At 37.1% G+C, this 13,930-nt stretch overlaps 1 protein-coding gene across 1 annotated transcript in view; it reads right to left on the reverse strand.

Annotated features, from left to right (window-relative positions):
* Positions 1–1,022: 1,022 nt before the first annotated feature.
* Positions 1,023–13,930, reverse strand: part of LOC149154529 (E3 ubiquitin-protein ligase At1g63170-like) — a 97,639-nt gene continuing 84,731 nt past the window's right edge. Inside the window, exons 4-5 of the mRNA XM_089439666.1 lie at positions 12,090–12,257; positions 1,023–1,746 (exon numbers count right to left, since the gene is read on the reverse strand). Of these exons, the coding sequence (XP_089295792.1) occupies positions 1,576–1,746; positions 12,090–12,257 (339 nt within the window). The 3' untranslated portion in view covers positions 1,023–1,575. The remainder of the gene's footprint in view (positions 1,747–12,089; positions 12,258–13,930) is intronic.

Below are 13,930 nucleotides of genomic sequence, written 5' to 3' on the forward strand. Positions count from 1 at the left end.
CAAGTCAAATACCAAATTGGCGTATAAAATCTTTTTGTTTATGGAAAAGCTCACTTTCACACAGTGATTTCACTGCTAAATCTACAGTGATTTCAATGGCATACATACTCTATCTCTCCAAGTTTGAACCTGTAACTTTTTAGGACTAAAATTTTATATATATAATTGCTAATAAAACTATCTTAAGATTATATTATATTAAATCAAAATTAATATCTCTTACCAAGTTACCACACAACTATGATTTTACTTCAATAGATATAGTTCAAACCATATCCATGATGCCTTTTTACCGATGCCACAGTTGTCCTAAAAGAAGCAGAAACGCCATTGAAATCGGTGCACAGACGCAATATCATTACAAACCCGATTAAAATCGAAGTGTAACACGATATAAACAGCAGCCATTGGTGGCAACTACACCCACTATAGAAGGTGACCCAGAAACCCCCATAGAATTTATTATTTCCAATCAAACTTTCTTGGCACAGAAATATTTCAATACCAAGCATTACGTTATGTTGTTTCACTACAATGCCACAGTTTTTCTACGTCTGTCGTGATTAAAATTTAAATATTTCCAATCAAACTTTCTTGGCACAGAAATTTTTCAATACCAAGCATTACATTATGTTGTATCACTACAATGCCACAGTTTTTCTACCTCTGCCGTGATTAAAATTTAAATACACCAAACCTTGAGACCTTAGTATTCCAATATCACCTATAACAAACATCTGATAATGGCAAACGTGCACTGCAAAACAATGACTCGTGAATCATTAGCCATATCACATACATTACAGGCGTTATGCACAGGAAAGCTGACTCGTTTGACAATAGATTGTAAAAAAATTGATCCAAAGTTTGTTCCGACAGTAAATAATTAAAAACCTGCGAGTATACCAAATTATTTCTGCAGCTAACATACTTTGCAAACATGTCGACCTTGCCATTTTTTATGAAAGAGCAAAGAAAAAGGGCATATATACATTGCTGCTTCAAGACGACAAATACCTGTATAGGCTTCAAAGTAAATCATCAGAAAATAATAACAAGCTTATTGCCAGTATTAAAAGCCATCCGAGGGATGATCAACAGAAAACATGGGACTATTTACAATACGTACTGAAACTTGTCCACAAAGTAGAGGCCAATATCGATCGACAGGGTTGCAAACCTACAAGCCAACTACACCTCCACAAAGTATAGATTAAATACTAGGACTCGCAAATTACTGCACCTTAATTTGCAGATCCTGTTTGACTTTTTCCATAGAGTTTTACATGACCTGTCATAGATTGGAAGGTAAATACAAAAGGGAACTCCTGCTTTTAAGAATATTGTGAACCTTACAGAAATTCCACATAATATAAGCTTTCCTTCCGAAGCTTTGTCCCTTTTCCAAGACATTGTAGCTTTGGATGCCGATTGCCCAGGTGGAAATCATTGGAGACTCAAGCCAGCCTATCAATTTTTCTACATAATAACAAAGACTCGAGTATCTCCAAGAGCCAAGAGAAAAGGTGCTGCAACCGATAATGCAGACCATAAATATAGAGAACTATGCACAGTCTACACCTCCCTTCCATTGCTGCTGCTCTTTATAATGTTGTACTTGCAAAGAGGACAGGTGGCATTAATCTGTAACCACTTATCAACACATGAACAGTGAAAGTGGTGACTGCAGGGAAGTTCACGTAGTTCAGTACCATCCTCATAGGCCGAGAGACAAATACAACAATCCTGCAACACAGACCAAAATATGAAAAAAATGTAAGCATAAATGAATCATATTCCTCGGTAACAACAAAACAGATGGGAACGGAGTCGTGTACCTTTACTTGCTATAGTAAGGAGGTGCAATTTTCCTAACTGAAACTTATGAGTCAAGAAAACTTTAAAAGATCACTACCAACCACAAACTCGCTGTGAGAAATAGTACGATTCTAAACCCTAAAGTTCTCCATTATCGAAATCTAATTTGCCGCCTTAGGTGTGTATTGGGGAGTGGGGCGGGGATTATGCGTGTAATAATGTGTTTGACAGTCTGTTCTAGCACCATTCTGTGTGATGACTCATGAGTTGTTCACAAATAGTTGCTAAATGATTGGTGAGTTTGGCCACCACCTTGTGCTGTGTCATTTGTATCAGAGCAGTTTTAGCACCATTCTGTGTGATAAGTTGTTCGCAAATAGTTGCTCAAAGATTGGTGAGTTTGGCCACCACCTTGTGCTGTGTCATTTTGTATCAGAGCAAGATTTCAGCTTAGCGAGAGAGAAGACTAACCTAGTGAGAAATAGTACGATTCTAAACCCTAAAGTTCTCAGTGATGGAAATCTACTTGCCTGCCTTACGTGTGTATTGGGTAGTGGGGAGGGGATTATGCATGTCATAATGTGCTTGACAGTCTGTTCTAGCACCATTCTGTGTGATGAGTTGTTCGCAAATAGTTGCTAAAGGATTGGTGAGTTTGGCCACCACCTTGTGCTGTGTCATTTTGTATCAGAACAGTTTTAGCACCATTCTGTGTGATTAGTTGTTTGCAAATAGTTGCTCAAAGATTGGTGAGTTTGGCCACCACCTTGTTCTGTGTCATTTTGTATCAGAGCAAGATTTCAGCTTAGCGAGTGAAGACTAACTAAATGGAGTTGTTCAATGAGGGACAGTGTTAGAGAAGAGAAATGGCAGAGAGAGGAGAGAAAAATAGTGAATAGAGAATAGCAGGTGCTGAAGAAATGGATCGAGGAGTTGGAAGATAAACAAAGAATGAAAGATGAAGCATTCAGTGAATCAGAACCAAACAAAGAAGATGTGGAGAAAGATGTCGCATGGAAAATTGTGGGAGTCCTCGAGAACAAGTACGCAAAAATTGCAGCTTCTTGGTATAGGGAAGATACATGAAAGTAGAAGAAAAGATGGATTGGCTCTACCAACAGGAGAGGTTTCCTGAAGATGAGAAGTTGCAAGATTCCTAGAGTAAAGTTCGCATGCAACAAGCCGAAAAGACTCGCTCTCATTTGATGGGATTATATGCAGCGAGTGCGAATTTTAAGTGGAAAGACAAAATTTGAAAGTTGAAGGAGAATTTTCTTCTTGTAGATTGCAAACCAGGATTGTTCAGACAATTATAGAATTTGAGACGAGCACATTGTGCAAGAATATATATAAGAATTCTATAACTTATCAATTTGAGCAAGACATGAGGACAATGAAGATCAAGACATCTCATGGTATGCCTTGTTTTTTAGCATGAAATTAGTTTGCATAGTTGAGTTCAGTGGGAGAAGCGTAGCAGTTAGTTCTGAAAGTGGAAAATTCAAACGAGAGAAAGGGTGGAATTCTAGAGAAGAACGTGCATTTCAAGGCAGAGGCAGAGGTTTTTCTCAAAAGAACATGTAGAGGGTGTGGCAGATTTAGCTATACTTGTGGAACAGAAATCCACAATTCCTTTGGATGCCCTGAAAGGAAAGATGCACAAAGAGGAAATGACCTGAGAGCCATGTTAGCACGAAGAGTAACTTAAAAGTGTGAATTGTTGCTAACCAATGGAGCAAGGTGAAAATTTGATGATGAGGAAAGAACGATTACACTTACAAGGCATTTATCCAGAACCAAGAGAAAGGATTCATAGAGGAAGAGTATTTTCAGAATGAAATGCAAGGCCGGAGGTAAGTGTCGTAAATTGATTATTGATAGTAGAAGCACTAAGAATATGGTAGCCACATAAATGCTCCAGAAGTTAGTTTAGTGTCATAGGCATCCATAATCGTATACTTGTGGGAGGGAAAAGGCCTGCATATTCTCAAAGGTTGGACGAAGAAGTGAAGGAAGTGTTATTCTTCTCTAAAGTAGTTTTTGAGTGTAGTCCAGAAAAAAAAGGAGTCCTACACCCTATTGCCCAAGAAGATGGGAAGAAATACAATTTGGAGGTTACAACAGAAGTGAGGAATTCTTGGAAGGATACAAAAAAATTGTTACAGAAAAAAAAAAAAAAAAAAAAAAAATTTGTTAAATGGTTTCCCGCAATAAAGAAAATAGTGCATCGGATCTAATTAAGGCTGGGAAGAAATGGAGGAAGTGCTGTTATTCTGTAAAGTGGTTTATGAGTGTGGTGCAAGAATAAAACACTTTGCTAGAAAAGATTTGTCACAGATGGGTCGCCACCAAGAAGGAAAATAGTGCATCAGAATCACCTCATTCTGGGAGCATGTTTACCAAAATAGTTTTCTCATGGTTTGAGTCTGATGGAGAATGCGGTGTTGAACAGGCAGATTAGTAAATTTCGGTTCAAAGGTTTAACCGAGGAAATAATGAGTCTGTGTGCAATGCCGATGCCGAATACACCTAAGAAGAATGGGATTTGGAGGATATGTACAGCTTCTGGAGCATTGAATAATATTAACATCAAATACAAATTCTCACCACCTACGATACCTGATCTAATGTATTATTTTAGTGGCATCAATCATTTCTACGAGATAGATGTGAAGAGTGTATATCATCTAAGTTAGATCAGATAGTAGGCAAATAGAAAACTACATTCAAGATCAAAAATAGATTTTATGAGTTCAAAAGGTAGCTGCTATATTTGGGTTTTGCCGTGTCAAAGGAAGGCCTGTATGTTGATTAAAGGTAAAGGCAAAATTGGAATTTCTGAACTTGGAAACAGCATGTCGTATTATACAGAGGTATAGAGTTCCCATAGGCAAGAAGTTCATCAAGAATTTTAGTCACAAAGTGTATGAAACAGACATTCTAGTGGATAGGAACAGTGATATTGCCGATATATATCGTGATATTTTCAGGGAGACAAGATATCGCCGAGGAAATATCAGGATATTTTGTCTCCCCGAAAATATCGCGATATTTCCGAAATATTGGCGATATCTCAGGAAAATATCTCACTACGATCGAAAATATTGCCGGGCAACAGCAAAAAATTGCCGCCGCGGCTAGAAAAAGGCCAATTTTGTTTTTTTTTCATTCATTTTCATGTCTGATTGCTGGAGAAGTAAGGGGAGAGCTATGTGCTTGCTGCCAAGGAGAATTTGAGTGTTGAATAGCCATTATTGCCACCAACAACGAAGATTTTTTTGATCTAAGATTGAAGAATAGTGAGACAATTTCATTTCTTCCATTAACAGGAATGTTCAAATAAACCCCTATGTTAATGAATTTTTTGATAATTTTAGGATTATTCTCGCTTTCCTATTTGCCTATAAACATTTTGCTTCTTCTTTTTTCCGTTTGCTATGATTTTCATGCCCATGAGCAAATGCAAGGGTTTTCTCCATATTTGGAGAGCAAACTCCATTTTTTTTTTTAACTTTCAAATGCACCCTCTTGTTGTCATTTATGGTTTTTCATTGAATTCACATTGCAAATAATGTAGCAAAAAAAATATTTTGCAAAATGAGGTGGTTATTACTTATTAGTTCCAATTTTTTTTGGTGCCCTAGGTTTGAGTTAGTTCACTACAAAATTCAAATATGCCAAAAGCCTTGGACCCATTTTGGGAGTATGGGGACGCTGATGGTGGGACAAATCAGGCATATCTTACATGCAAATTGTGTGGGACCAGGATGACAGGAGGTGTTACACGATTGAAATACCATCTAGATAGACTCACTGGACATGATGTTGGGATTTGTACAGTTTCTAGTTCGGAGCTTATACAAAATCTCTTGAGGCAATTGATGAAAAGGACAGAAAGAAGGAAGAGACAGAAAGAAACAAGGCTGAACGTGCAAATAGATCTTTCAGGATATCTTCTCCTGATTTTGATGCTGAGGGTAGTGGGAGGGGCTCCATAGCATCACCTGCTACTGCTAGTGTGAGGTCATCATTTTTTGTTCCACGAACAGGACATGGATCACAACCTGGCATAAAATCACTTGTTAAAAAAAAGGAGAAGCAAGAAGCAGATAGAGTCATGGGGAGACGTCTTTTCTGGAGCAACTTACCTATCAGCATCACCAAAACCAATCCATTTTGGCAGCCAATGTGTGATGCTATTGTTGTTGTGGGCCCAAGGTACAAAAGTGCTACATATGAGGAGTTGCGGGGGCCAATTCTTCAAGCAGAAAAGCAGGACATCAACTCTAGATTGGCGGAGTTGAAAAAAACATGGGAAGTTACTGGATGCACAGTGATGTCTGATGGTTGGACAGATAGGAAGGGTAGGACCCTTCTAAATTTCTTGGTACATTGTCCTAAAGGTACCATGTTTATTAAATCAGTGGATGCATCAGAACATATCAAAGATGCAGCAACGATATGTGAGTTGTTAGATGGGTTCATTCGAGAGATTGGTGTGCAGAATGTGGTGCAAGTCATAACAGACAATGCATCTAATTATGTGTCTGCCGACAAGATGCTTATGGAGAGGCATCGCACATTGTTCTGGACTCCGCATGCAGCACATTGTCTCGATTTGTTGCTTGAGGATATGGGGAAACTCTCCTTCATCAAGGAGGCGATTGATATGGCTAGGAGCGTCCCCAAATTTATTTATAACCATGCTTTTGTTCTTAACCTCATGAGGAAGTTCACTAAAAACAAGGAGTTGCGGCATCCTGCGATCACACGTTTTGCCACAAACTTTATTACTCTTCAGTCTTTGCTTCGATGTCAGTTTGATTTGAAGCAAATGTTTGTGTCTGATTACTGGCGTAATTGTAGATACAGCAGGAGATAGGACGGAAAGCCATTGAAAAAATGGTGTACTCTAAGACGTTTTGGCGTGGAGTAGAAGAAGCATGCTCAATTAGTGAACCTATAGTAAAGGTTCTCAGAATGGTAGATGGGGAGAAGCCTGCAATGGCTTATTTGTATGAGGCCATGGATAGGGCCAAGGAGGCCATTCGTTCTTATTATGCAGACAAGGGTTCTGCTGGCCTTGATAGGCATATGATGTTATGGGATGTGATTGATAGTTGGTGGACAGGGATGCTTCATCGACCCATTCATGCAGCAACACTCTTCCTCAACCCCGCATTTTCATACAAATGTGGCTTTGATTTTGATGGTGAGGTGATGGAAGGGCTCCATTCCTGTATTCATAGGATGGTACCTGATCCTGAGCTTCGTAGCAAAATCAATCGCGAGATACAGTTTTATCGAGATTTTGTTGGCCTATTTGGCTTTGATGATGCTATTAGGGAAAGGACCCTCTTCATGCCACGTAAGTGACAAGTCATCACTCATTAGAAATTAGAATTTTCAATTTAGAATTTCCTTACTTATAATTCTATTTTTTTTTAAATTCAATTATGTAACTTTTATTTTAAAGTTTAATTATGTTTTAAGTTTTTGAATTTTTTATTTCTTTATTTTGTTGTAGATATTTGGTGGCAAAGCTATGGTGCAAGGGCACCAAATTTGCAGAAATTGGCCATAAGAATCTTGAGTCAAACATGTAGCTCTTCAAGGTGTGAGCGCAATTGGAGTGTATTTGAGAAAATACACGCAAAAAAGCGCAACATGTATAACTTTAAGCTCCAACCTTCAATTGAGCAATTACACTTATTGTAATTTTTAATTTTTAATTTATGACCTTGAAGTGTCAAGAGTCAAGAGTCAAGACTCATTAGTTTTTTTGACACTCTTACAAGTTGGAGTTCGAATGCCTCAATGATTTAGTGTATGTGCATTACAACATCCAACTTCGAGTGAGGCAAATAGAAGCACCAATGGATCTAGATGCCATTTCCTTAGACAATATTGATGTATTGTCTCAGTAGAGGGTGGAGTCTAAGGAGCCCATCCTGGAGGAGTCACCTTCATGGTTAGAGCCAGATGATCCATTAGAACAGGGGCAGCTAGAGGAGGAGGACTCAGAGGAGGAGCAGCACTCGGAGGAGGAGCAGGAGGAGGATGAGGAGGACACTGTGGGAGCATCGGCATCAACACCATCTGCTATAGATATAGGAGAGCACAACTCCATACCTAGCACTCATTATTTGACATTAGGTGCAGAGGCAGGGCTAGGGCCTTCTACTACTAGGGGCGGGCCTAGTAAACAACCCATCATGTTTTCCCGTAAAAGGGGGAAAGGGCAGTGATTTCAAATAGATAGCTGCTAGTTTTATTTGTTTTGCTACATATAACTCATGATGATGAGCTACTTTTATATATGTGATGTTATTTTGTATTGGTTTTCCACATTTGAGTCCTTGAATGGACAATTATCCGGGATCAGCAGGATTTGGTATCGCCTTTGATGTATCATTTCTATTTGACATATATATATCAGTGCTTTCTTCATATTTATGTGCCAATGTGTTTATTTCATGTTGTTATTGCTTTATATGTTTAAAAATCTGAAAAACAAAAATAAATAAATAAATAAAATAAAAATAAAAATAAATATATTATGCATTTTTTATGCTTGCCGATATTTGCCGATATTTTCGCCGATATTGCCAATAAGATGTTTTCTGGACCCTCGCCGATACCGATATTTTCAACACTGGATAGGAATATCATAGCGCGATTTGAGTAGTTGAAGTAGGTAACGGAAGCCCAAATTGTTGCATTGCCAGACTTTCATAAATATTTCTAGGTTAACTTTTATGCTAGCCCAGTTGCATTTCGTGTTCTTGTTGAGTTAAGACGGCAAGACAATAGCATACTTTAATGAGAAGTTGAACAAGGCAAAGAGTTTTCTACATGACCAGTAGTTTTACACAAATAGTACAAAGCATTAAAATATTCAGCCATTATCTACTACCCAAGGCGTTCATACTTTTCACACCAACCACCAAGCATTGAAATTCATCAACAAAGGCGAAACTAAATTAGAGACATGTCCCAATGGGTGGAATTCTATAGCAATATTTTTTATTTTTTTGGTTTAAAAAAAAGTGGTAGATGCATTAAGCAGAAAAGTATTGTTTTGAACTAATTTAAATTATGTACGGAAGTGACAAGAATTTCATACAGCTCTCTGAAATTTGCAAAAATTCAACGCAGCAAATGGATTTTTTTTTTGCAAGATGTATACTTGTTCAACATAAGATAGTTATGTATAACGGAAGGCTCAATGAGTGAGAATAAAATAGGGAGTTGTACAAAGACAAACTTGGTGGACACTCTATGTGTGACAAGCATGCAAACATGGTTGGAAGAGCACTATTTATTGGTGGAGCATGAAGAAGTGAGTGGATTTGTCGAGGGGTAAAGCATTGGTCAGAGGATGAAGGGAGAGTCAAAGTACAATATTGTGTACACCAATGCTAGTGCCAGAGATTCCATGGCTAGACATTTCGATGGATTTTGTACTTGGCTTTGCTAAGAACAAGCGCATTTAATGCAATGTTTATTGTGGTGGACATGTTTTCAAAATAGAGTATTTTCTACCCTGCGGGGAGTTCTACGCAGCTCTATTTTTTAAAGAAATTTTGTGGATTCATGAAATATCTAAAGGTAAACATTTCAGATAGAGATACAAGGTTCTTAACTCATTTTTGGTGAATGTTGTGGAGGAAGATGGGAATGAAGCTGCTTGTAGTTCATCCTACCACCCTCAAACAAATGGTTAGACTGAAGTGCTAAACCGAAGTACTAGTGAGGTGAACTCCTATTATATCAACTTACTAAACAAATTTACAAGAATTACTCCATTCAACATAGTGTATGAAAAAAACGAGGAGGGTGCAACAACCTTGATTGATTTGCTGGTAGATGTGTGAAGGAAAGATGATGTAAAGGCATTTGTGGAATAAAAGCTACAAGTCTACGCATGGGTTTAGTAAAAGTCGTGGGAAAACAACCTGAATTATAAAAGAGCATAAAAAGGCACTGAATATTCAAGTCACTTGAAGTTGGAGACCAAGCAATGGTTCATTTAAGGAAAAAGTGCTACACGAATGACAGCTGCAACAAACTGAATCTCATGAAGATAGGATAGTGGAGAATTTGAAAAAAAAAATAGAGATAATGCCTATCAAGTTGAATTGCTGGAGGAATTTGATATTTCACTTGTATTCAGTGCTACAGACCTGTATTCGTATAGAGAAGGCCATGCAATTGTAGAAGAAAAGAGTGCAGAGATTGATTGGAAGGGACAACTGCCTAAAAAGAAACCAGAAGAGTGTTGGAGGAAAAGACATTCTACACTATGCATGCTAAGTATAAGCAACTTTCGGTAAAGTGGAAAAGCAAAACCAAACAAAGATAACACCCGAATCTTAAAGTCAAAGTACGAGAATAGTTCAAGTTATACAGAAGATGAGCAAGGATGTACTAATATTTTCTGGCAATTGAAACTTGATGTAGAAGTATCCATGACAAGTAAAAGTGCAAGCACAAAAAACGCGCAAAAAGAATGGACACAGAAAAGTAGGGAGGAAAGCATAGAGTGAAGTTGCATACAAACAATGGGAAAAAGAAGTGTGTATTTTGAGGACTACAAAGAGACATGCCATATCGGCTCAAAGAAGAAGAGCAGGCTAGAATAATGGATGAGAAATATTTATAATGAAGCTGCACACAACGATAACAAGCATGGAGGTGAGCCATAAGGGAAGCGTGTGGGAAAACTTGATCAGAGATTGCAAAGTTTTGAAGTGTTGAGAAGTTGCGTGTGGGTGGAAGCAAGAAAGAACCAAACATAATATGGAATAGCATAAATGTTGCAAGAAAGAACCAAACTGAAGGCAAGGGGTAAGGAAGCATATCTTGCACACTATCGAGGAGAAATAGCACAAACAAACAAAAGATGTACAACTGCATTGAAGGTGGTGAATAGGTGTGTTGAACTAGTGGAACAACAAAAGACAACAGACGAGCCTGACTGTTAAGATGCCTAGAGGCTAGAATCCAAAAAGTCAATGAATTAAATGCAAAAAGAGAGACTAATCAAAAGAGAATGAAATTCTGCACCATATATACTCTATTGTAAATATATTAGCATAAATACCTATAGTAAACTATATTAATAGATTTCTCGCTTGAAGAAAGAAATATAATTTGTCTTGTTAGCTGCCATTCATCGAGCTAACCTTATGCTTCTTTATGACACTACCCTGCCATCAATTCAAGCTTTGATTCTCCTCTCGTTTTCCATATCCTTCACAAAAAAGAGTTTACATATTGGATTTTTCCAAATATCTAATAAAAGGCTTTGCACATTTCTGTTATCCCAACCTATAGTTCTTTCTGGTTCCCTTGATTCTTGTTTCCTGATCGATGTAAGCTTGTGTGGTTTGTCTCTAGATAGCATCTATTTCCATCTCCTTATCTCAGATCCAAGTTCTTTTGCCCAGTGTAAAGAGTCATCGATTTTTATCAAAAAAAAATCCTTTTCTGATTTGCTGTCCATTCAATGAGTTGACTTCCCAAATATAACACGTCCAAGTGTGTAAAGTTAACTCTACAAAAGCTGTGGATAGATTTTACCACACGTATAATTTATTTAATCACATCATAGGTGTTTGAAGTATTAGATCGTGTGATTGTACTCAATCTCCTTTGTAACCGTATGAGTACAGATCCTTTCATGTTTATCAGTCTAGATCGTTTTCTTTTTTTAAATCAGACATCAGCACATCATATTTCTCAAAGATATAACCTTTTCGTTGTCATCATGGAGAGGAGGGTGGTTATTAAAAATAGGGTGCGATTAAGCATCATTTAGTGGGACATAGCAAGCTCGTAATCATCTTATATTTCAGAAACATCACAATGCTATATAACAAATTTATATTAGAAAACAGGTATTAAAATCGTATGCAACTAGGCATGATTTAATAAAAACTCATAATCATCTTATATTTCAGAAACATCATATGGATCTATAATAATTTCATATGACAAAACAGGATCCTTTAGCACAGAACGGAAGGGTGGTTATTGAATATAGCATGTAACTAAGAACGATTTAGTGAAACATAGCAGATTCGTAATTATCTTATATTTCGGAAACATCACAATGCTCTATTACAAATTTATTCTAGAAAACAGGTATTAAAATATTATGCAGCTAAGCATGATTTAGTGAAACGTAGCAAACTCGTAATCGTCTTATATTTCAGAAACATCATAATCATCTCTAACAGATTTATATTAAAAAACAGGATTCTTACTGCATCTTCTGCGTGAAGAAAACGTTCATCTGAAGAGTCTTTGGCACATGTTGAACTCATAATTCCTCCAACTGGTCCAGATTTCTCACCAATGATCTTCTCAGAAGAAACAGTACGATGAAACGTAAATTTTGGAAGAAGGTTAATATCCTCTTCAGGTGCGCCCTCCTGCTTAACCGGTGGGCGTCAGACAAACATAAAACAAAAGTGAGATTTTTTAAATTATCCTCATATTTAACATCTAGTGCATCATTTCTCCTTTGATTAAAGTGGGGTCTCATATTCCATACTATCTCTTCAGTTTGAGTACGTTCAATCTTTAATCAAATAATAATTAACTAGCATAGCATAGCCCGTAAGAGCAGGAAAGCGAACGCTGAAGTGATTTTGGTGACTATGCGGAAGAAAGGTCTTTTTGGATGGCACATGGGTAACTAATAGAGGATCAGTAAAACAGGATAAGAATATATAAATGAGCAGAAGGATTGTTTAGCGAGTGCATTTTGGAAACGTGTGGCAGAGAAGGTTTCATGTATCACAAACATACAATATATGAGAACCAAAAGGAGAATTTGACTGATTTTATATTAGAAGTTATAATAGATTCTATCTCACCATCAAATCTTGTCCTCTGAATTCTTGATCCTACTTTTTTACATGTACAGAGTAGGGGGATCCAATTGGAACCGACAGGGAAGGACAATATGAACAAAGAAGGAGGAGAGAACAAATTGATTCATCTATCTATTTTGATCGGGATATCTACATACGTATCTGTTAATATCCATGTACTCATATCGATCTGGATGGAATAAATCTAGGTAAATGAAGATTAAGATGCCTATTGATTATTAAATCACCACAAGGTCCATAATAATTGGGGTTTCTAATGGAAATCTAGTAATGCTCAAATAGAAATAATTATGGCCAAAAAACAACGGTGCCATATAAATCTCCAAAAAATTGATTTCAACACACATAAAAATATTAAAACATCCCTACCTTAAATGCATTTCAGGAGAATAAATTGAATCAGTAAAAGTCTACAGGCCATCTAATCAATGAAACACTGAAAAGATAACAATCTATTTTCAGTGAGATTGCACATACGTGCAAAAAAAAAATCGGTTTTAACGAACTCCAAAGTTTTATGCTGTAATTTCCAAAGGGACAATTATCCATGTGCCAGAAGACATGTCCTGCACTATTTTGAAATACAGCATATCAATTTTTGAAAGTACAACGTTCAGAGCATATGAGCATTGTGACCAAGGACCACACAGTTGAGTGAAGTGACAAAATTAAGTGGCTCGAATCATAACAGGGATGAGAAAATGGGTCATTTAATTGCGTATGTGATTTATGTAAAAGTGCATAAAGCTAAAGAACCCGAGAACGACAAGTCGGTTAACCTTTTAATAGATTCTATCTCACCATCAAATCTTGTCCTCTGAATTCTTGATCCTACTTTTTTACATGTACAGAGTAGGGGGATCCAATTGGAACCGACAGGGAAGGACAATATGAACAGAAGAGGAGAGAACAAATTGATTCATCTATCTATTTTGATCGGGATATCTACATACGTATCTGTTAATATCCATGTACTCATATCGATCTGGATGGAATAAATCTAGGTAAATGAAGATTAAGATGCCTATTGATTATTAAATCACCACAAGGTCCATAATAATTGGGGTTTCTAATGGAAATCTAGTAATGCTCAAATAGAAATAATTATGGCCAAAAAACAACGGTGCCATATAAATCTCCAAAAAATTGATTTCAACACACATACAAATATTAAAACATCCCTACCTTAAATGCATTTCAGGAGAATA

Source organism: Pinus tabuliformis, chromosome 9 (assembly GCF_031772625.1).
Source record: "Pinus tabuliformis cultivar Carrire ecotype Pingquan chromosome 9, CPIR1, whole genome shotgun sequence".
Lineage (NCBI taxonomy): Eukaryota > Viridiplantae > Streptophyta > Pinopsida > Pinales > Pinaceae > Pinus > Pinus tabuliformis.